Source organism: Aspergillus aculeatus (assembly GCF_001890905.1).
Source record: "Aspergillus aculeatus ATCC 16872 unplaced genomic scaffold ASPACscaffold_3, whole genome shotgun sequence".
NCBI classification, from domain to species: Eukaryota; Fungi; Ascomycota; class Eurotiomycetes; order Eurotiales; family Aspergillaceae; genus Aspergillus; species Aspergillus aculeatus.
In genome coordinates, this window is record NW_017962978.1 from 1,601,343 (window position 1) to 1,622,216 (window position 20,874).

Here is a 20,874-nt window from a genome sequence, read left to right on the forward strand (position 1 = left end):
TCTCTCCGGATTAACTTATCATGAATGATCCCAGATCAACCGCGCGGCAATGTTGCAAAAAGACAGACAGAGTGGCTTGTCTGCATGAAGAGTTCTCTCTTTTTGAAACGTGTTTCCGTGTTGTCTGATTGATTGATTGATCCTTAAGAGAGCAGAGGGCGGAAAAAGACCCGTGAGTCTCCCTCCCTACATTTCTTTCCCCCCCCCCCCTCCCTCTCCCCGGAACTGCGCCTCGGTGATCCTTAACGCATCGATTAACTAAAACTACACACTAGGCAAGGTAATCTCCGACGCTGGCCTCTGCCCTTCCTTCTTCGCCCTCACTCGCTCCACCATCCTTTAAGTTAGTTAGTTCTTTCTTATCCTCTTGTCTGTCAGTCTCAGTCTGTGTGTTTCTGCTTTCTGCTCTCTGCTTTCTGCCTTCTTGTCCTGCAGGTGGTGTCATCTACAAGCGCCCACTTTCCCCCTCCTCCTCTCCCCTCTCCTCTCTTTTCCTCCCCTCCTTCTCCCCCCTTCTCATCCCCCCCGGTTCTCGCCTAGAATTCTTTGGCTTTCTCCTCCGGCGTCCCATGGGTTTTAGTAATCGCTGTCTCTAAAAGTGGCGTTTTTCCTCCCTACCCTCGTTGCTAAATTTAGCATCCCCAGTTCTACCCTCCCTCGACCATCCAATCCACTCGACTGTCAAGCGCGGTACACCGAGACACCAAGCCCGGTCGAAAAAGCTTCCTGCCACTCTGCTTCATTACAACCTCCCCAAACCTGGGCGCCTGTCCACAAATTCTTGTCTCGTTTCAATTGTCTGGCCTGGACAACCTCTTCACTGCCGTGACCAATTAACTTACTATCGCTTATGTGAGACATAGGGGAGCAGTCTGGATTGTGAAGATCGCTGTGGTATTTTGCGATTGATAGCCGCGCCTTGCCTGCCCTGCGCCGCCGACTCTCACTGGACCTTCCAGCAACCCGATTGATACCACCTCGCCTCTCTGGCGCCTAGGACCCCATCGTTCATCGCTTGCTCAGCTCCGTGGTTTCGAATTAGGACAATCCTGCTCGGCGCAGCCTCCTCCACCAACTCGATTTGCATCGTGCTTATACGCAAGGAGTTCCTGCCCTCCCACCAATTCGGTCCGCACGCTTCTCTCCCGGTTCCCTGTCTGATCGGGTCAACATCAAGAGACGTTCTTTGAACGCAGGCTGGTAGTTGAACTTCAGTGGGCGGGCGATCGCGATGCAAAGCTAGGGCGAACCAGTCTTTTGAGCCTCCCCTTCATTTCCTCCCTGGGTTATAACATTCGACTTGACATCACTTCACACGACATTCTCGACACGCAATCACAATTCTCGCGCGCTGAACCGTCTCCACATAAGACCAGCATTCAATAGCCATGGCTTCTGCGGCATCATCCCCTCAGCCGCAGCAGGCGGCGTCATCTGCGAACCTCGCGGTCTTGCCTCCGATAGTTACGGATGCTTCAGCTAAACGGCCGGGCCGTCAACGCTCTTCCTCATACGCCCGTGAGCGCCTCTCAACACATTCGAATGTCTCGCTTGCTTCACACAACCGGTCGCGACCAGGGTCACATGTCTTTCCCATTTTTCATTCCAGCCTGTCATATGCTTTAGTGCGCGATTTTGCATACCCACCCATACATCCCCTCCATTATGGTCCGCTGCCTCCTCGTGCATCTATAGCATCCACCCCGGCCAGTGAGCCACGACGCCTGTCTGACCCTCCGGCTCCGTGGGATAGCTCGCGTGGCCAGTGGTCTATGGGCCCTTGGAGCACTGATCACAGTTACGGGCATCAGCAGCTACCTGCCATGTCCTTTGGCGATGGCCCGCCCTACAGCGAAGACGAAGACCTGCACAGCCCAGTCTTCTCCACACCCCATCACCGAAAGAACAAGTCCACTGGCACCGATTCTAATGGGCGCAAGAGCCGGAAGTTCAATCGTGCACATGGAAGTGTATATTATGAGAATGACGCCGAACGGGGCACGCTCGTCAGCATGAATCCGGATGGTAGCGAGACTTACTATGTGAATGACGACGACCATGATGATATGGACGATGGCCCCGGGGGCGAGTTTGTCACCTATCCAGCTAACGAAAGCCGGTATTCCCGAGCGGGCGATTACGGTAATGACCAGTCCTATGGACACGAGGGTGACTTCGAATCCGAGGACGATTATGAAACACATCGGTATTCGCGTGATTTTCAGTTTGCGGTGGGATGTCCAGATGAAGAGATGCACGGCAAGGCGGTTGCGCTCTTTGATTTCACACGCGAGCACGAGAATGAGCTGCCTCTGACTGAGGGGCAGGTGATCTTCGTGTCATACCGGCACGGTCAGGGCTGGCTGGTAGCGGAGGATCCCCGGACCGGCGAGAGTGGACTGGTTCCCGAGGAGTTCGTCCGGCTGCTCCGTGATATCGAAGGCGGGTTGACGTCGTTGAACGGCGAGCCTGATCTGGAAGATGAAGACGAGGATCATCAGCATACGTACCATGATCCGGCCTCGAATCGAAGCTCTCATCAACAAACGATACCATCTGCTACGAACGAGCAACAGGCACCGCAACAAGACCCTCCGAAAGCAACTCGTGAAGCCGCCATGAACGGAGAGAAAGGGGAAGAAGGTGCTCCCAAGTCGTCGTCGCTTAGCGGTGGCAACGCCGATTCGAACCTGTCACATCTGAGCGCATCAGAAAAGCAGGGCATTGACGTCCCGACCGAGAAGAACAGTCACATTCAGGCTTGTTAAATTTAATTCCCCCACTGTATATGTCCCCCCCACCGGTTCCCTACCTGCCCTGTCTACGTACTCGACCAAGGTACGGTACTAAGAGAAACGGCCTCCCAAATATTTTCCCCCAAGACCCTTTTCTGACATTTCCCTCCATCCCGGCCCCAGTCAAACCTGGCCATGTCTTGAGAGACGGAGCGAACAAAAGACAAAGAAAGGAAGCTGGTTATCCATAATTCCATCCTGCATATTTGTTTCCCAATCTTTTTACTTACTGACACCCCATATCATAACCTACTACGCTATATTATTGTTCTTCGTTCCCCGGCTGGAACTTTGTGATCTCAAATATATATTTTGTTTCTTTTCTCTTACACTCCTCATCATCGCTTAGCAACACTTCCCACACGCAACGCATACGGTACAATTCATACACGGGTATTATGATATCAATCCTTCGTTCTCTGCTTTCTTTCCCGACTACCCTGGTGTTTAAGTTTCCAGTTTGTTTGGCAATAAAGTTCTTTATTAGCGTGGGAGAAAAACCGTCATACTTCGTTTTGTGTCTATTTTGATTCTGTCCACGGACAATTGTAGTGTTATATCTCTCACCAATGATAAACACGGTGTGTGTGTGCATGAACCGGCATTCTCGAGGCTTTGGTTTCCCCTTTTGTATATTCTATTCTCAAATAGAAAATGGACAGATGACCAGTCTAGTAGTCATATCTATTCATTCTCACGCCCCACTGGAAAGTGGAGGGGTAGATGTATTACATATGTATCATTGAACGCCGCGGTCTATCTATCTCTCCATCTCTTCATCTTCCTTTACCTCTGTATGTGTCCCTGGCCCGGGCATCAAGTTAAGCAAAATCCACGGGCTTGACTCGGGACTATATCTAGGCCCCCCCTCCACCCCGCACAAGCAGGAAGGTAGCTGTTGGATGAGAACCCCTTAATTCTACGGCACAACACTCACAAAGCTTGGAAGTCTACAACATCTACACAGCAAGACTCAACCTGAAAGCTAGCCAACATCATCATCCATTGCTTTCCTGTATCTCAACACACCCCCCCCTCATCTCCCTCCTTCTCCCCCCCCCCCCGTTCCCTCCTTCCGAATCATCTAAGCAACAGAAGCGAAGCGAAAGCAACATAAGTAATCTCCCAAGTATAGACACAAACAGGAAACCACAAGAAATGAGAAACAAAGAAGAAAAAGGATATGCTTGCTATTTTGTAAGCGACACGAAAGAAGAAGAATGCGAAAATCTCTCGAGATGTTTTTCCAGATGACAAACAAGAAGAAAAGTATTGAAGCAAAAAGCAAATCGTACTACGGTATAACATTGACCCCAAGAAAGAAAATAGCACACCAAGTAGAAAAGGGGAAAAGGAAGAATAAAAAAAAGGCAAGTAATCATCCATCCCAACTTAGCCTAGCAAATCATCAAACGCCGAACTACCACCACCCGTCGACTTTGAGCCACCGCCGTACTGACTCTGCGATGGCGAGGTCACATTGCTCGATGCGGGCGCGCCCCAGATTCCGGCACTAGCTTTCTCCTTGGCCATGCTGGCTAGGTTGGGTCCGCGGCTGGCGTTGGCGTTGGCCTTTGCGAGACCCGCGCTGGCGCTGGCGGAGGACCAGATGGATCCGAAGGCGTCGCCACCGGAAGGTTTGGAGGCGGCGGCGCCTGCGGCGGTGGGCTTGGATCCGGCGGAGGCGGTCGTCGTGGTAGAGGTGAAGGAGGAGGTCGAGGGCATGCCGGGCCGGTGGCCGGAGACGGTGTTGCCGCCGCCGACGCCGCTGAGAGGGGGCTGGCCGGCGGAGACGGAGGTGAAGTAGTTGGGGGTGGCGGCTTGGAAGCCGCTGGGTCTGGGTTGCGCTTGGGCGGGCTTGTGCGGTTGCGCCAGAGAGCTTTGGGACAGGGTGGGCGAGGCGACGGTGCTCGAGGTCGGGGTCGGCGTCATCGACGTGAATCCGACGATGCCGCTCAGGTTCGACCCTTGGGTGCCGGATACAGGCTTGGGCGCGGCGAATTGGGTGCTGGAGGTTGTGCTGACGGTGGATGCGGGGCCGGGGATGGAGAATTGTGCGGAAGATGCCGGGGCGGGCGCCGGGGTGGCAGATTGGAAGTCGTCGAAGTCATCGTCGTCGGCAGTGTTGGTGTTGAGGATGTCGAGACCGCTGCTGGCACTGGCTCCCGCGGGCTGTTTCGACGTGGACGCTGTCGTTGCGACCGGCTCTTCGCTGAAATCGAATAGGTCGGCTTCGGGCGCCTTGGGCTTCGGAGGCTCCGGTTGCTTCGCTGGACGAGCGCGAGGAGGGCTAGCTGCGCGGCGCCGTGCGGGAGCGGCATCGGCCTCATCGTATTCATCATACTCATCGAAGCGGTTCGAGCGACTGCCAGAGTCGTTGAAATCGCCTGTGTTGCCACCGAAGCCGCCGCCATCGCCATATACACCACCACTGTATCCTCCAAAGGACAGACTTTCGCTGCCAAAGCCTCCGTATCTGCCAGAGCCAGAGCTCGACATCCCACCGCTGATGTGTGAACCTCCCTCGAACCCGCCGAATTTGTTCTTGTTGGTCCGCGCCTTCTTCCTCTCCGAGCGAATCAAGTCGACGTCACCGAGCAGCTTGACCAATTCCGACGATCGATTGCGTACGTTGATACCCTGGTCCTTTCCATTCTGATCGATGAAGTGGAATTGGCGAAGCATGCGGAGGAGTGACATGTGGGAGCGCGCATCGTCAACGACGCGCTCGGAACCATTTTTGACCAAGAATTCCAGAAGCTGGAGAGCCTATTGTCCGCGGAAGAGTCAACCGTCAGCCAGGTCCCCCGGAGGAATGTTGACAAAAGCTGTTTCGAAAACATGCTGTGAGCGGGTAGAACTGACCTTGTAGATCTGTCGCCATTCCTCGGCGGTCTTATCTGTGAAGCGCTTGTAAATCATAGGCATAATCTCATTAAGCAATTGACTGTGTGCATCGGCGTCTTATCAGCAACTATACTCTCACCAGTGAATGCGACAGGGGCGGGAGCAAGGGAGGCGACTGACTAGCTGTGCGTTCCGCTCGCGATTTCGTGCATCAGTGAGTTGGAAGCACCCCATGGCTCGTTGTTTGTAGCTTCGCGAACCTGCTTGGTGTTAGTGCGGTGCTCATCACCACCACGGCCTTTGTCCGGAGATCAGGAGAGCGGGGCGGAAGTGCCGGGGAGAGGAACGACGGACCTTGGCCTCCATTTCAGTGTAGTTCATGACAGCTAAAGCAGTTAATTACATTGTTTGACCCGACGAGAACGTGTTACAAGCAAGCAAGAGAGCTGGCGCATTAGAAACGGGCTTCGCCAACAGGAGACCTACCATTCTGGACCTTGCGGACACCCGCCTTGAGATCATACAAGGTCAGGTTGCTGACCTGGTCTTTGAGACTCGAGAAATCCATGGCGCCTTGAGCAGAACAGGCTGATTTGGTTTCAACACGCGATCAAATGACAGCCGACAAACAAGAAGCACAGGGAAGAATGCTGGACAGTTGACCAGTAAAAAGGGAATTGAACGGGGTCTCTTGAGGGGGATTGGAAAGTACAAGTAGGACGGACATGTTTCATCGACTCCAGCTGGCATCGATCGCCGTTTGGGCCCGAAGACGTCACGTGGCAGCCCCTGACCCGACAATCGCTGCGTCATCCTCTTTTCACATAACTAAACATAAGTTACTACTTGCAATATTTACTTCCGCACGCTGGCTTCAAGAAAAGAGACTGACCATGGCTCGTTATTGTTTCCACAGCAGCTCAAACATGCAATACGTACAGCTTAGCATAAAAGCTACACACATAAGATCATCAAATCATCATAGAATAGACATGCACTGAGTATCATCGAAGGAATGAAAAGGGAAAAGAAAAAAAGCAGAACAACGAACAAGAGGGGTAATCATCGAAAATAAGGAGCTCGTCTCTGTGCATCAAACTCGCCGAGCTCTCGTCATGTTCAACATGCTATAACAGGAAAAGAGGTGGGATATCACAATGCCATAAGAGGGTAGAGGATGGATATAGGGTGAAAATGAAAAGATAAGAAACAACATCATGTTACGAGGTCCCCATTTATTCATTGTAGAACTTCCTCATGATGAGATGCAAGAAAAGGTTGACGTTCACCCGAAGCTGTCCGTCGAAGAAGTCAAGGAATTGCATGTTGTTGAACTGAGCCTGGAGCAGGTCATCCAATGGCACCTGGGCATTGGCCCCTGGGATCATCATCGGTCCACTGCTGCCATCCAGAGTGAAAACACCAACTTCGTTACTCGAGATCGTGAGGTCGACGCGGTCCCATTGGCGCTCGGTGTATCCTTTCCAGTGCACAAGAACACCCTTGTCGGCCAGGTTGCGAGCCGAGTATTTAAAAGAGCCAAACTTGAAAACCTTGCCCGACTTCTGAAGCTCACGTTGGTGGTCCCATTGCTTTGTGAAGGGCATGAGGAACCTCTTCTTTCCCTTTTTGTTCTGCAGGGTGATCATGGCCTGTTCGATATAGTCATTGTACGTCTTCAGCTGCTGATCCAGCCAGACAGCTTGGTCATTGAGACGTGCAAGCGTCATTCGTGCGCTATCCAACTCCCGCTCCCGTTGGATTCTCCGGCGGTGCTTGGTTCGGATATCGATAGCGATCGCGTTCAGAAGATCCTGATAATAGTTGTCACGGCGGATCTTTCCAGTGTGTTCGAGGTGCAAGATATTCTCGAGTGCCGTCCGCTTAAGTTCGGAGTAACTCATGGAAGCAATGTCAACCATCGTGTTGGCCTCCGCATATGCGCTTCGCCTGGTGTTGTTTGCACTCAGTTCATCGCGCACCAGCATCATCCATTTCTCCTCGTCTTCGTCGGTAGGTGGCTTGACCATGATCTCCAATAAATTGGCACCCGTCTGAACTCTGATGATGTAGAGGATGCATCGTTTTGTTTCCATGAACAAAGCCTTGACATCTGCCTCCGGGTCTAGATTGCAAGTCAGCTATCAACACGCATTGGCCGGAATTCAAAACACTCACCTTCAACCTGTGCAAGCTTTGGATTCAGTGTGAGACTGATTTCGGAGGAGTTGACACTCATCAACTCGCTCTCATTGGATTTCACATTTCCGAGGTCACGGATGACCTCTTTCAGGATATCATCTTGGGTTGGGCACATGTACTGTATCTCACTGGCGACGAGTTGATGGATAGAGAAGATGTCGGACATCTTGATGTATAAGGTGGGCTTTGTTTTGGCGTAGAGGTCATTAAACTCATCAATGTCGAAATAATCCTCTGCATTCTGAACAGAAATCACTATACAACAGTCAGCACTGGAAGACATTCTTGTACATGTTTCAACTTACTGTCACCCCAGATCTGGCCAAGCCGTTGAATTGAGTCACCGATATAACTGTTCAACGGTTGGAGGTAGACATTCTCCGCACCGAAAAGTCGTCCAGAAGCTACTTGCGCAATCACCTTGGCGATCTCAGAAAGATTTCGCTTCTGCTCCTGAGTCAAACCTCGATCCACCACACCGTACTTCTCGGGTTCGAAAATGGCAGGCTGGAAATAATTCCTCCACACCCAATGGCCGACAGTCTGGAGGATAAATCCAGGATCTTCGTTGGAGAATCTTGATAGCAAGCTCTCATACATCTCTTTTGCGATATACCGAATGCCGAAGGGCATCCTATACAGTAGCTCTTCAAAGGCGGAGAAAAAATGATCGGCGATATCACGAAGGTCCTGAAGATTTTGGATGAAGGTCGCCCTAGTTTCTGGATCTCGAATGGCCTCCTCTCGAGGAATGTCAGGTCGACGCCTGCTTCTCTTTCCGGTCCGCAGCTCCTCGTTATTGATGGCGGAAAGATAGATCTGCATTGGGTCACTTTCCAGGTCCAACTCCGGGTTTTCGATGATGTTCTCCCGAACGACAGGACCCAGCGTATCCCGCATGAACTTGCGGTCTCGGGGAGACTTGATATAAGATGCGAAGAGTTTGTTCCAGAACGCATTGCAGCGCAAGTATTCATGCAGTGAGTCGAAGCTCTCGATCTCTTCTCGTGCGGAACGTGCGAGCAGCCTAATCAAGTAGTACTCCTCTCGCCTCTTCTGCGAATAACCAAAAAGCCCCATCATCAAGTGTCTGATCCGCTCGTATTCCTTCTCGGAGGTGTTGAGCTCACGCAGACGCTGGAAGAGCTTGGCCAAGTATTGCGATTGAGTCTGAAGAAGGAAGAAGAATACCTGGTATTGTTCAAGTTTTCTCCTTGACGTCTTGTTCAGGGCTTTGAGATCGAAGGGGTCTGTGGACGAGATCTCTCTGTTGGGCAGCAGGCTTCCAACGTGGCCGCCGAAGTGCTTTTGGTGCTTGACGACTTCATCAAGGGTGATCTTGTTCTTTACCAGCAGAGCGATCTTGATATCGAGCTGGCTGATGTACTGTTCCGCTAGCTCGTTTTGTCGAACTTGCTGGACTACCAACTTTCTTGTTCGCTCAAACTCAATCTCCTCGTCGAAGTCAAATTCGCTGTCATTCAACAGATGCACAAAGCCTTTGACAGTTCCTACTGGAGGATTCTTGCCGGTAGTAAGACTCTTGTATGCTTGGCCCTGAATTCTTCCTCGCACATAACTTTGCGCCTTGATAACCTTTTCCATATTTTGGCGATAATATTGACGTTTCTCCTCGAATTTCGAGCGGACCAGGTATCCACGTATGTGCGATTGGAGCTCAATGACAACATCTTCTTCAGCAGCAAGGTCTGCCAGCATCTGGCCAACTTCAACCCGGATCAGCATCGCTCGAATTTGTGCCTGCAACTGGCTAACTTCATCCTCACAGTCTTCGAGCTCATCCAGATCTCCGCCAACCTTGATTCTGAGAACTGCCGCACGAGCGAGGGCCTGAAGACGTGTGATCACCAGTGCTTCATCCTGCAAGGCCTCGGCGTCGGCTGCCAACCGTCTCCTGAGGATGGAGCCTCGACCCATAGATTGTAATTCCAGGATGGAAGTCTCTACTTCTGCCAGTGCTGCTTTCTGCGACCGGATCTCAGACCGGATCACGTTCGCTCTCGCTATGCTCTGAAGTTGAATTGCCGCCTGTGTATGTTCATTGAGGTCCTGTCGAAGCTGCTCAAGTGCTGTTCTCACTGCCCCACCACGAGCCAGTGATTGGAGCGATACACACTCGCTAGTCGTCTCCTCAAGTGCTACCGCTTGTTGATGCTGACGCTCTCTTAGCGCACGGCCTCGAGCAATTGATTGAATAGTAGTGATGGCAGTTAACTCAAGGGCAAGCGCTTCCTTTATCTCAGCAACGGACTTCCTTGTCAGCATCCCGCGGATTTTCCCTTGTAGAGACACCGTGAGCGCTTCAGTGCCACTAATCTCTGCGTTCTGCACATTCACCTGCTGCCGTAAGATGCCAGCTCTGATGATTGACTGGAGTGCTGTTATCTCATCTTCCACCGACCGTGTGGCTTCATACAGTTCAGAGACTTGACTGCGTTGCAGAGTACCTCTGATATGTGCCTGCAGTGCTGTGATACTGTCTTCCACGGAGCGTAGAGCTTCACTTTGCTGGGAGACTAGGATGCGTTGCAGGGCACCTCTGATATATGCTTGAAGTGTCGCAATGTTGTCCTCGGCGGAGTGCGCGGTTTCATATTGCTGCGAGACCTGGTTACGTTGCAAAACTCCTCGGATAATCGCTTGAAGGGTGGTGATGCTACCCGCGGCAGAATGAACAGCTTCCAGCTGCGTTGAGACTTGACTGCGCTGGAGAGCACCCCGGATCGCAGCTTGCAATAGTCGGACCTCTTTTTCCGCGTATCTTGTATCCTCGTGCATCTCAGATACAGTCTTGCGCTGCAAGGCTCCTCTCAGCGCCGCCTGAATCTGTTTGATGCCAGATTCCTCCTTCCGAATCTGAGTTCGCAGATGGTCAACGTCGGCCCTTGCTTTGGCGCCGCGAATGAGGCTCTGTAGCTGCATGATGCCCACAACATTGGCCCGGTAATGTTCCTGGACACTACTCTGGCGGCTTCGCACAAGGAATGCTCGGCAAAGCGCCTGGAGATTCGTGGCGAAGGCCTTCATATCCAAGCGATATTGAATGATTTGGCGGGCCCAGTCAGCGCGAATTCGGGATTGCAATTCCACCAAGAAAGGTTCAAAATCCCAAAGGTCATTCATAAGATTCCCAAGCTTCAGGCGCGTCATTGCGCCTCTGATCTGGGCTTGAAAATCAGCAATTGACGCTTCGCTCTCATGCAACTCGCGCTGGATTCTCTCCTCTTCGGATTCTGGCTCCGGCTCCGGCTCCGGCTCAGGTTCTGCCCCGAAATTCGCAGCCATCCCCGAAAAGCTAGGCATGCTCACACCAGCCTTGTCGAGACCCTTCTGTGTTTGCTCCAGTTCATGGTGTTCGAATTCAAGCTGACCTACGAGATTACCCATGCGAAACTCAACAAGGCCTTTTTTGAACAACAGCCATGATAGAGCATGAACGCAGTGTATGACTTTGGGGATATTCTTCTTCTCATACAGATCAATCAGTTCAAACCTGAAGAGTTCGGGCAGTTCCACATCGTCCAAGAATCGGAAAAACAAGGCGATATTATCTGAGTGTCGATATTGAAGTTTCGGATGCCTAAATATTCGAAACGTTCGGTTGGGATTCATCGCTTGTACCACTTCTGCCAGCGTTACACCATCGCGAAGTGCTTCCTCTAGTTGCACGATCGGGGGGATTTGCTTCTGGATAACTTCCTCGATCCACTCTTTAGCTTCTCCAATATGGCACAAGTATTCGTAAGCCTGTAGGAATTGTCGCTGTTTGTCCATCCAATTGCCTGCCGCCCAGGCCGACGCGGGCTTCTTGCGCACGAGGCCGGAGCCATCTTTTTTAGCCACTGAGTCTGCTCTTTTCAAACGTCGTCGTCCCTGTAATCCTACCACGGAAGAGCTGTAGGTGTCAAGACCGAATTCATTTGTTTCTCCCGACTTTGCGAATTTCGAAAGCGTGCGCAGGTGACCTGTCGATGATTTTTGAAACGTTTCAAGCTCAGGCGTCGAGAGGGTATGCGTGATTGGTGGAGGACTGGACAAGCTATGAGAATGTTGCGGTTTCATGTGAGGTCGGGTGTGAGGTGAAACCGTATGCGGTTGCACGTCAAGAGGCGCTTCGCTTTTAGTCGGTGTTGTTGAGGCGTGCGAGTCCGTATCTTTCAATTCTTCGATATCATGATGAAATGTGTTGCGAGAGGTGGGTGTTTGGGGGCGGTTTTCTTTCCAGTACTGCGGATGGTCGATAGTCTGACTGCGCGAATGGCGGTAAATGGACTGTTTATTCGAGGGGGCCGATGCATTGGGAGCTTGAGAGAGTGGTCGCAATGAGCGGCGGATGTTCTCGTATGTTGCGCCCGCGTTGGACAAAGTTCCCACTTCGGAGCGCCCTCCGGCCATTTTGTCGGACGGAATCTTATTCAGCTCACTCTTCCCTCGTTTATGACTGATACTGGGCATCGACCCGATTGATGCACTTGATGAGACAGTACTGGTGCGACTGGGGGCAAATGAATTGGTGGAGGCAGTGTAGATAGACGAGCTTGTGGATGCTGTTGATCCATGGCGGAGTGGACTCGATGTTGTTGTTTCGTCTGCAAAATCCGTCTGCGTACGTCGGAGACTGGCTAGGTGGCTTGACATAACGGGTGCCGTTCCGTGGACGAGATTGTGGGAACCAATGGAAATATAAGATACTCGATCTCAATTGGCCGCATACCTGCTTCTCCAAGCGAAGCAGTGAAACGGTAAAGAAGATGTATAGAAAGGAATATGTGTGTTAATTTGACGAAGGCGGAATGTTCATCAAGGACTTCTTCAGCTGGCAGGGCAAAGCGGCATGGTCCTATGGTAACCGGGGGAATTGGGCGAGAATTGGTTGATGCAGAAACGGAGGTCTGATTGGGCTGGAAACCACCGATTCAGGAAAATTCGGTGTTCAATTGGAGACTGAATCACAATAAGGACTGCCGATTGTAAAAGAAAAGCCAGACAAACCGCGTCGCTGTGAAATGGAACGAACTCCCCTTACCAGCAGGAATAAATTGAAAGAAGAGGCTGAAGCAGCAGCAAGAAACAAGAGGGAGGGAAGATTGATTAATCGGCAAGCAAGCGGGGGAAGGTAGGGGAGGGACGGGCAATAGTTTACTAAATCGGAGGCAGGAACGGACCCCCCCTCCCCCCAGCCTCAGCCGAGTCGAAAACAAATCTCCCGATCAGGTATGGTGAGCACGGACATGTGACCGCGCCCCGATTACGATCGGAGTGACGTCGATCATCATTGCTCCAGCCACATCAATTCCGGTTTCAACAATCATGTCCAAGATTACTGTTTCAGCTGAGATCAGAGGAAAGAGGAATTGGTGTCCTCGTGCAAGATCTGATCTATGACCATGCAAGAATCTATCAACAAGGTGCACGTGCAGGTCTGAGAGGTTTGGCTCGACGTGCCCTGCTTAATCCATGCGAACACCATGAATGGTGTTCCTTGTTGCAAAAACCCGGGCACAGCGGGCACGGATATATAATCCACGTTAATGGACGCGCCCAGGCACCAAACTCAATCAAGTTACCATAAAATGTTACGGCCGTCGGGTTTGCCCTGTTGCACTCGCATGTTGTGGCTACATCGATGGGGTCTCAGTGTGATTGTCTGATTTCTCAACGGTTGGGCAGAAATAGAAAGGCAGTCATAGAGTGATTGCGCAGGACATAGAATAAATTGCAGCATTCGCAAGCGACGGGATTTGACTGCAATGATAATCTAGCGTATTCACCCATTCTTGAAAAGGATTTAGATCAGCATCTGCCAATATGCACCATTCGAGATGTAGTGAAGCGACTATCAACAATGGGACTTGCGAGACAATGTCAGACAGGTGGCACAGAAGACCCAAGAGCGGGTTAAATTCGATTCGGTTCATGATACTACACGAAAATACGCCTTCAGATTTCAATGGAGAACTTCAATTTCTGCGGACCAAAGAACGGACATATAACGGAGCTAACTTCAGTATCGATCAACTGGATAGATACTTTTTCAAAGGTAGACTCCCTATTGGTGCCATCTTCATTGCCGAAACGCATCCTGAACACCCGACAATCCCCAATAGCCTTACGGAGTTCTCTTGAACAGTGCCAGACTGTCAGCACTCAAGATGGATCAATGCCGACTGTTCGATGGGCCGGGAGCCGTTAAGCCTATGCCATGCATAGGTAGCGCGGGCGGATGCTGGCGGCTAAATCTTAGCGGGACTGACTGCCGACTACTAGGTAGTTGCAGTAAGTACTGCGGTACCACTCAGACCGCTAGTCTTTGACGGAGGTCTGCCTGATGGTTTCAGCTATTGTCACAAGCAAAAACAAGGTCCATGGAGGATACACTGGTACAGTAGCAATGGGCCTCTTCATGAGGTGGTACCGTAGTACTGTACCTAGTAACACTAGACATGAACCGGATGGAATCTTCCGTAAAAAAATTTGATGCTCCTCACTAAGAAATCTCTAAGCGGGCGAGAACCGCTCCAGAGTCTGACTCACCGCCCACGGGACACTTCGTTTAGCATCCAATCACGATGACAAATCAATTGAGTCCGGTGGCGCTAGACTAATTACAGCATGGCACCGAGCAGGCGCCCCCCGATTAGCGTGTGCGACGAAGAGCTCAAAAGCCAATTTTTTTCTCCTCCGATTTTTCTCTCTTTTTCTTTTCTTTCTTTTCTTTGGGAAAGGAAGACTTTCTCCATCAACAGAACGTTTCGATCGTCGATCTGTTGATTATCGTCTTTGATCTTTGATCACTTACTCTCTACAAGTTTTGATAGAAGCTGTAGAGTCTTTTTTCTCACATACATCATGACTTTTGCCAACGGTGACATTCCTGGACCGGCCATGAAGGCTGAGATCCAGGACTACACTAAGGCCCTGGAGGTCTTGCAGAAGGAGTACACCACCAGCGATGGTCTGGATGTCGATACCCTGCTTGACTCTGACAAGCACGGTGCTTTGACCTACAATGACTTCCTGATCCTGCCTGGGTACATCGGTAAGGCGAGAATTTGAGCTCATCTCGTCGAACTGGGTTGCTGATGCCTCAGAATAGGCTTTCCTGCTTCAGATGTCACTCTCGACACCGCTGTCACCAAGCGTGTCTCTTTGAAGGTCCCCCTTCTCTCTTCCCCCATGGACACCGTCACTGAGCACAACATGGCCATTCACATGGCTCTCCTCGGTGGTCTGGGTGTTATCCACCACAACTGCTCTCCTCAGGACCAGGCCGAGATGGTCCGCAAGGTCAAGAGATACGAGAACGGTTTCATCTTGGAGCCCGTTGTCCTCTCCCCTACCGCCACTGTCCGCGAGGCCAAGGAGCTCAAGGCCAAGTGGGGCTTCGGTGGTTTCCCCGTCACTGGTAAGTCATTACTTGATTTCCTGTGTATCCTTTCCAACATGATGATCAATCACTTTTTCTTTATAACTTTCGTTCCACTGGAGCAGCGAGAGCAGCACTGTAGAGACCAGTTTTATCTGACCTCAGTTTCAATACTCATTGTCATTATCACCTTTTGTGCAAGTCGTTGATTCTAACATGATGATTGTCTACCACAGAGAACGGAACCCTCCGCTCCAAGCTCGTCGGCATGGTCACTTCTCGTGACATCCAGTTCCACCGCGATCTGGATGCCCCCGTTACTGCCATCATGTCCACCGACCTCGTCACCGCCCCTGCTGGTACCACTCTTGCCGAGGCCAACGAAGTCCTTCGCTCCTCCAAGAAGGGCAAGCTCCCCATTGTCGATACCAACGGCAACCTCGTCTCTCTCTTGTCTCGCAGTGACTTGATGAAGAACCTTCACTACCCCCTTGCCTCCAAGCTTCCTCAGTCCAAGCAGCTGATCGCTGCCGCCGCTATTGGTACCCGTGAGGAGGACAAGACCAGACTTAAATTACTTGTTGAGGCCGGTCTCGACATTGTCATCCTGGACAGCAGCCAGGGTAACAGCATGTACCAGATTGAGATGATCAAGTGGATCAAGCAGAACATCCCTGAGATTGATGTCATTGGTGGTAACGTTGTTACCCGTGAGCAGGCTGCTGCTCTCATCGCCGCCGGTGTCGATGGCCTGAGAATTGGCATGGGCAGCGGCAGTGCTTGCATCACCCAGGAGGTCATGGCTGTTGGCCGTCCTCAGGCTGCTTCCGTCCGCAGCGTTTCCAACTTCGCCGCCCGCTTCGGTGTTCCCTGTATCGCCGACGGTGGTGTCCAGAACGTTGGCCACATCGTCAAGGGTCTGGCTATGGGTGCCTCCACCGTCATGATGGGCGGTCTCTTGGCCGGTACCACCGAGTCCCCTGGTGAGTACTTCGTCAGCAAGGAGGGTCAGCTTGTCAAGGCCTATCGTGGTATGGGCAGTATCGCCGCCATGGAGGACAAGAAGGCTGGTGCTGGTGCCAAGGACAGCAAGGCCAGCAACGCTGGTACTGCCCGTTACTTCTCCGAGAAGGACTCCGTCCTCGTCGCCCAGGGTGTTGCTGGTTCCGTCCTTGACCGTGGATCGGTCACCAAGTTCGTTCCCTACCTCACCGCTGGTATCCAGCACTCTCTGCAGGACATTGGCGTCAAGAGCCTGAAGGCTCTCCACGATGGTGTCAACCAGGGCAAGGTTCGCTTCGAGATGAGAAGTGCTAGCGCTATGGCCGAGGGTAACGTCCACGGTCTGCACAGCTACGACAAGAAGCTCTACTCTTAAGCGGTGACAGCTTAAGCGTTTTGTTTTTGTCTTATACCTTTTATGCCTTCTTATTCTCTTGCATCTAAGAACCGTTTACCCTGTTTATATGATTGGTTACATGATGCTACGTGGTTGCTACGAAAAATAAAAAGCTTGGGCACGAGGGACTGGAGTTTGACGAGGAATAGTTCAGATCTTGCTTTATGATAATTGAATACATTTTCAAGAATTGGTTCTCTTCACTAGACTGCGAATTGTTCTTGTGGCCGTAAATCCACAAGGTAAGAAGTATCTGTAGTTCCTTGGACAGCCCTACGAGTTCTGCAATCTATAGCCTCGGCCCCTACGATAAGCCCGAACGCGGGGTAGACCGCTTTCATGCGGATGGTTCGTGACTGCCAGGGCACCTTCTCTCCCTGCCTATAGATCAAGTACTTTTCGTTCGGCCCAACCCTCCGCTGGAAAATCCCTGCAACGTGTCTGCACAAAGTAGTATTATAGCATAGCCATGACCTCAATCCCGCTGGTAATCCCCAGCTGTACTCCCCGGTTAATATATTCGACTTCCCCTCACTGCGTCGCAGTCGCCCGAGGTCCCCGGCTTCCAGCTTCTGGAAAGTATACCCCCCAGCCATTCACATGCTCCAATGACTATACGCCGCAAACCACATGGAGAGCAAGCTCCAATGTCCCACGATCCCAGCAGGCTGCTGCTACCCAAACAATGTCATCTTCAGCATCCAACCAGAGACCCCGCCCTGCTGTTCCGCGGCCCAGTTCTAGGTAAGCACGACGAATTCACCGACGTTCAAAATACCCCTTCCACCCGCTCTTCTCTATTTTCAATGTATTGTTGTTCCTGACTGCTTATTCCCGTGCAGCGTCATCCTGGTATCACCCCAAAACGAGATCCTCCTCCTTCACCGCGTCAAAACCTCGACCTCGTTTGCTTCTGCCCATGTATTCCCGGGAGGCAACCTCTCGGCTCAAGATGGCCAATGCCCACCCGCTGAGGATCGAGAGCGCCACGATGATGGCCCGTGGTACCGCAACGCAGCCATCCGAGAGCTCTTCGAGGAGAGCGGCATTCTCCTCGCCAAGGATAAAGTTTCCGGCAAGATGCTCGCCGTCCCGGAAGAACAACGCGAACCGGGTCGACGCGCGATCCATCAAAACCAGACCACTTTCTTAGAGTGGCTGAAGCAGCAGAGTCCCAATGCGGTGCCGGATACAGGTAAGACACACGTCCATCTTGCACTTGACTACACTCGAAGGGGCAAAAGTTCAACTCAACTCCAGTGGAAGTTGTCTTCGCTAATTTGATCCTCAATAGATGGACTGATCCCATTTACTCGATGGATTACTCCAACAACCAACTCCCGCCGATATACGACGCAGATGTACCTTTACTTTCTTCCACTTCCTGCGGAGGCTGAGAAGCCGGTTCTCGACGAGATCCCATCCGAGGGACAGCGGGAGGAAATCCAAGTTCCGACGAGCGACGGAGGCGTGGAGGTCACAGAGGCTCGATTCTTGCCTGCCTCGGAGTGGCTGCAGATGGCGCAAAGGGGCGACATTATACTGTTTCCGCCGCAGTTCCTCCTGCTGCATCTGGTGGCTGGCTTCTTGGACAAGAAGCCCCGCGTCGCCGCTTCGCTGCGGGAGCTGCACCGACGGCGGGCGGAACTAACTGATTTTGTGAGCACCGGTCAGCCGCCGTGGTCGGAGAAGTGTATCTCCCCGAAGATGCTGAGGATGTCCTCTGACGGACGCACGGTGCTGGCGTTGGATCAGCCGGGCCCCGAACTCAGGGGGACGGATAAGCAAGGGGAGACGGAGCGGGTCGTGCTTGTGAGGTTCAAGCGAGGGGAGGCGCGCGAGTTGGAGGTGCGGTGGAAGCAGGATGCTTTCGAAGCCGAGGCGAAGAGTAACTTATGAGGGCATGGATGGGGTGTGGATGCCGTGAAGATGGGATTTTCACCATGGACCAAGCAACTAGTCTGCATACAAGCGAGACCTGATTTGACGGGGCACACTACAACTTCCTAGATGGGCCTGTAACATGATCTTCCAATACTGCTTTTAAACAGGGCCAGCGCTTTTTTCTACTGCTGCTATCTCGAGCGAGTCGCTGCTTGACACCCTCTCAATTTAGAGAAAAGGGCTCTCCTGTTCAGGGCTTCAAGGGGAAGGCAGCTTCGCCTGACTATCCTGCTGTGCTTGTAATATTTGAAGACTACTCCGATCGCTAGGATGGGTATGCAAACGGGTCCATGTGTTGATTGCAGGTACAGCAGCACAGTACAATGCCTAGTTCACTTAATGCACAGTACAGTACTGTCACAGGTACCTTGAAGTCCCTCCGCATCGAACCGCGCTAACCCAGTCTGGCAAGAACGGGCATTACCTAATCGGCAGCCAACCTTAGCGGCAAGCCCTCGACAAAGAATCACATGACCCACAACCGGGAAACGCAGAAAGTTGTCCGGGTCACTCATTTCACCCCATCCGCCCACCGTCTCAATTTCCCGCGCACCGCTCCGTTTTTCTCGTCAACCTCAAGTTCCTCACCACCCACCCAACTCGCCAAAATGGAGAACGACAAGGGAGAGATCGTCGATCTGTACGTACCCCTCTTTCCCTCCGTTTTTTTTGTGGTTTTGTGGTTTCCCCAAGGGGATGCGGAAGGTTTTAGGGCAGGGCTACTCGATGCATGGCGGAGAACAACCAGACGACAGCAGAGAACAGGCGAACGGAGAGGAGGAAGCAGGGAATGAGCGGAGGAATTGATATGCGATATGTGACCTGGTCCGGTGGTTTTCTCCATGCAATGAAAACGACTCGAAAAGATGAGTGAGATAAGAGGTGGAATCGAAATTGGAAGAAGTGCGCATATCATCTGATATGCGTATCGAGACGTCTTTATCTGGACCAGGTCGAAGTCGCATATCAAAATCTCTCTTCTCTCTGGTTCTGTCGTCTGGGAAAGAAAAAAAAAAAAACCTCTCCGCTATCGCCGAGTCTGCCCCAGTCTCTTGCGCAATCACTTCCAGCATCGTCCGCGTTCCGAGGCGGGCGATATGCGAAAACACACAATCTCCAAAGCAGACCAACTAACCACCTCATGTCGTGTCCTACAGCTACGTGCCCCGCAAGTGCAGCGCCACCAACCGCATCATCAAGGCCAACGACCACGCCTCCGTGCAGATCTCCATCGCCAAGGTTGACGAGAACGGCCGCTACACCGGCGAGAACCAGACCTACGCTCTGTGCGGTTTCATCCGCGCCCGTGGTGAGAGCGATGACTCCCTGAACCGCCTCACCCAGCGTGACGGCTACCTCAAGAACGTCTGGACCGCCAGCCGTCAGCGCTAAGCGGACGGTTCGTAAACTGGGCGGTGTTTCCAATTTTTATGGGTTTTTTGATGTCGGGTATTTGGTGATGGTAAGCCTTTTTCTTTCTCGTGGGGACAGACACTGCCGCTTCGGTTTTCCAATAGCCGGCGTCTCCCATTATCTGAAACCTACGCCAGAAACCATGCTAACTTGATCCTGTTACAGGATGAGATGTTATGGTCAACATCATGATATATCTTATATCCAAAAAAAGAACTTGAATGAAAGAAAAACTTCAATAAAAATCCAGAACCGCCCCTTTATACCCGGCAACACAACCGTCCCTTCTCACTTATTTATCTGCCTCTTCTTAGAGTCAGTCACATGTAGAATTTTCCTAATATTCCCACCTCCCTATGTACTTTCCTAAAGTTCCCCCTAAACCGGCATATCAACCCCATTCCTCCCGCCGTCTCGGACCTGGATCGATTGGTTCCCTCCTCGGGGGCAATCCAAACATCCAGCCCCGACTCCCATGCGCGAGGAAAGGGCTGAAGACCTAGTAGAGTAGAATCTACAGTCCCCCCCAAATTGCCGGAGATTACTATATAAATCCGCCTGCTGAAGAGCCACTGTCGCAGAGTTCGTGCACTGGGGCACAGATACGGGTGGAACATTATCCATCGAGTTCCTACTTCTAGTTTGGGTATTTAGTCTCGGTCTGAGCATGCATCTTCATTCAATCCATGACAATCCTGCCAAAGAAGGAAAAAGAAGGCGGTGTTGCTTCTCTTTCGATTCCCGAGTGGATGTGGGTGAGTGTCCGCGTAACTCGTAATCTGGATTTGTGGTAGTCTTTTATAGCGTCATATCAACAACAGAATAAACAAGACAGCACTATTACTTTCGAACGTCTTTGCATTTCAACATGAGATAAAAAAAAAAAG

General features: G+C 51.7%; 6 protein-coding genes across 6 annotated transcripts; 4 read left to right on the plus strand and 2 right to left on the minus strand.

Moving 5' to 3' along the window:
- Nucleotides 1-1,388: 1,388 nt before the first annotated feature.
- On the plus strand, nucleotides 1,389-2,768 carry ASPACDRAFT_58026 (adaptor protein NBP2; the record flags this gene model as incomplete). The annotated part of the gene is made up of 1 exon (XM_020203305.1): nucleotides 1,389-2,768. One exon carries the CDS (start codon nucleotides 1,389-1,391, stop codon nucleotides 2,766-2,768), a length of 1,380 nt encoding a protein of 459 aa, XP_020059413.1.
- Nucleotides 2,769-3,872: 1,104 nt separating this feature from the next.
- ASPACDRAFT_76150 (uncharacterized protein) lies at nucleotides 3,873-6,325 on the minus strand (the record flags this gene model as incomplete). Its single annotated transcript, XM_020204650.1, has 5 exons — nucleotides 6,129-6,325; nucleotides 5,997-6,028; nucleotides 5,823-5,902; nucleotides 5,661-5,742; nucleotides 3,873-5,564 (listed from the first exon to the last, which is right to left on the minus strand). Coding segments are annotated over exons 1-5 (1,648 nt in total), but the record flags the coding sequence as incomplete, so codon positions are not given.
- A 552-nt stretch (nucleotides 6,326-6,877) lies between these two features.
- ASPACDRAFT_58028 (putative Ras GTPase activating protein) lies at nucleotides 6,878-12,503 on the minus strand (the record flags this gene model as incomplete). The annotated part of the gene is made up of 3 exons (XM_020203306.1): nucleotides 6,878-7,767; nucleotides 7,821-8,099; nucleotides 8,150-12,503. The coding sequence occupies 3 exons, from the start codon at nucleotides 12,501-12,503 to the stop codon at nucleotides 6,878-6,880; spliced, it is 5,523 nt and encodes a 1,840-aa protein (XP_020059415.1).
- Nucleotides 12,504-14,583: 2,080 nt separating this feature from the next.
- ASPACDRAFT_76152 (putative IMP dehydrogenase) lies at nucleotides 14,584-16,815 on the plus strand. Its single transcript, XM_020204651.1, has 3 exons — nucleotides 14,584-14,904; nucleotides 14,962-15,270; nucleotides 15,468-16,815. Exons 1-3 carry the CDS (start codon nucleotides 14,715-14,717, stop codon nucleotides 16,607-16,609), a joined length of 1,641 nt encoding a protein of 546 aa, XP_020059416.1. The 5' UTR covers nucleotides 14,584-14,714; the 3' UTR covers nucleotides 16,610-16,815.
- Nucleotides 16,816-16,888: 73 nt separating this feature from the next.
- Nucleotides 16,889-18,916, plus strand: ASPACDRAFT_113764 (NUDIX hydrolase). The gene is made up of 3 exons (XM_020195747.1): nucleotides 16,889-17,374; nucleotides 17,473-17,825; nucleotides 17,925-18,916. Exons 1-3 carry the CDS (start codon nucleotides 17,316-17,318, stop codon nucleotides 18,527-18,529), a joined length of 1,017 nt encoding a protein of 338 aa, XP_020059417.1. The 5' UTR covers nucleotides 16,889-17,315; the 3' UTR covers nucleotides 18,530-18,916.
- A 266-nt stretch (nucleotides 18,917-19,182) lies between these two features.
- Nucleotides 19,183-19,966, plus strand: rps21 (40S ribosomal protein eS21; the record flags this gene model as incomplete). Its single annotated transcript, XM_020200744.1, has 2 exons — nucleotides 19,183-19,214; nucleotides 19,732-19,966. 2 exons carry the CDS (start codon nucleotides 19,183-19,185, stop codon nucleotides 19,964-19,966), a joined length of 267 nt encoding a protein of 88 aa, XP_020059418.1.
- Between the last annotated feature and the right edge of the window lie 908 nt (nucleotides 19,967-20,874).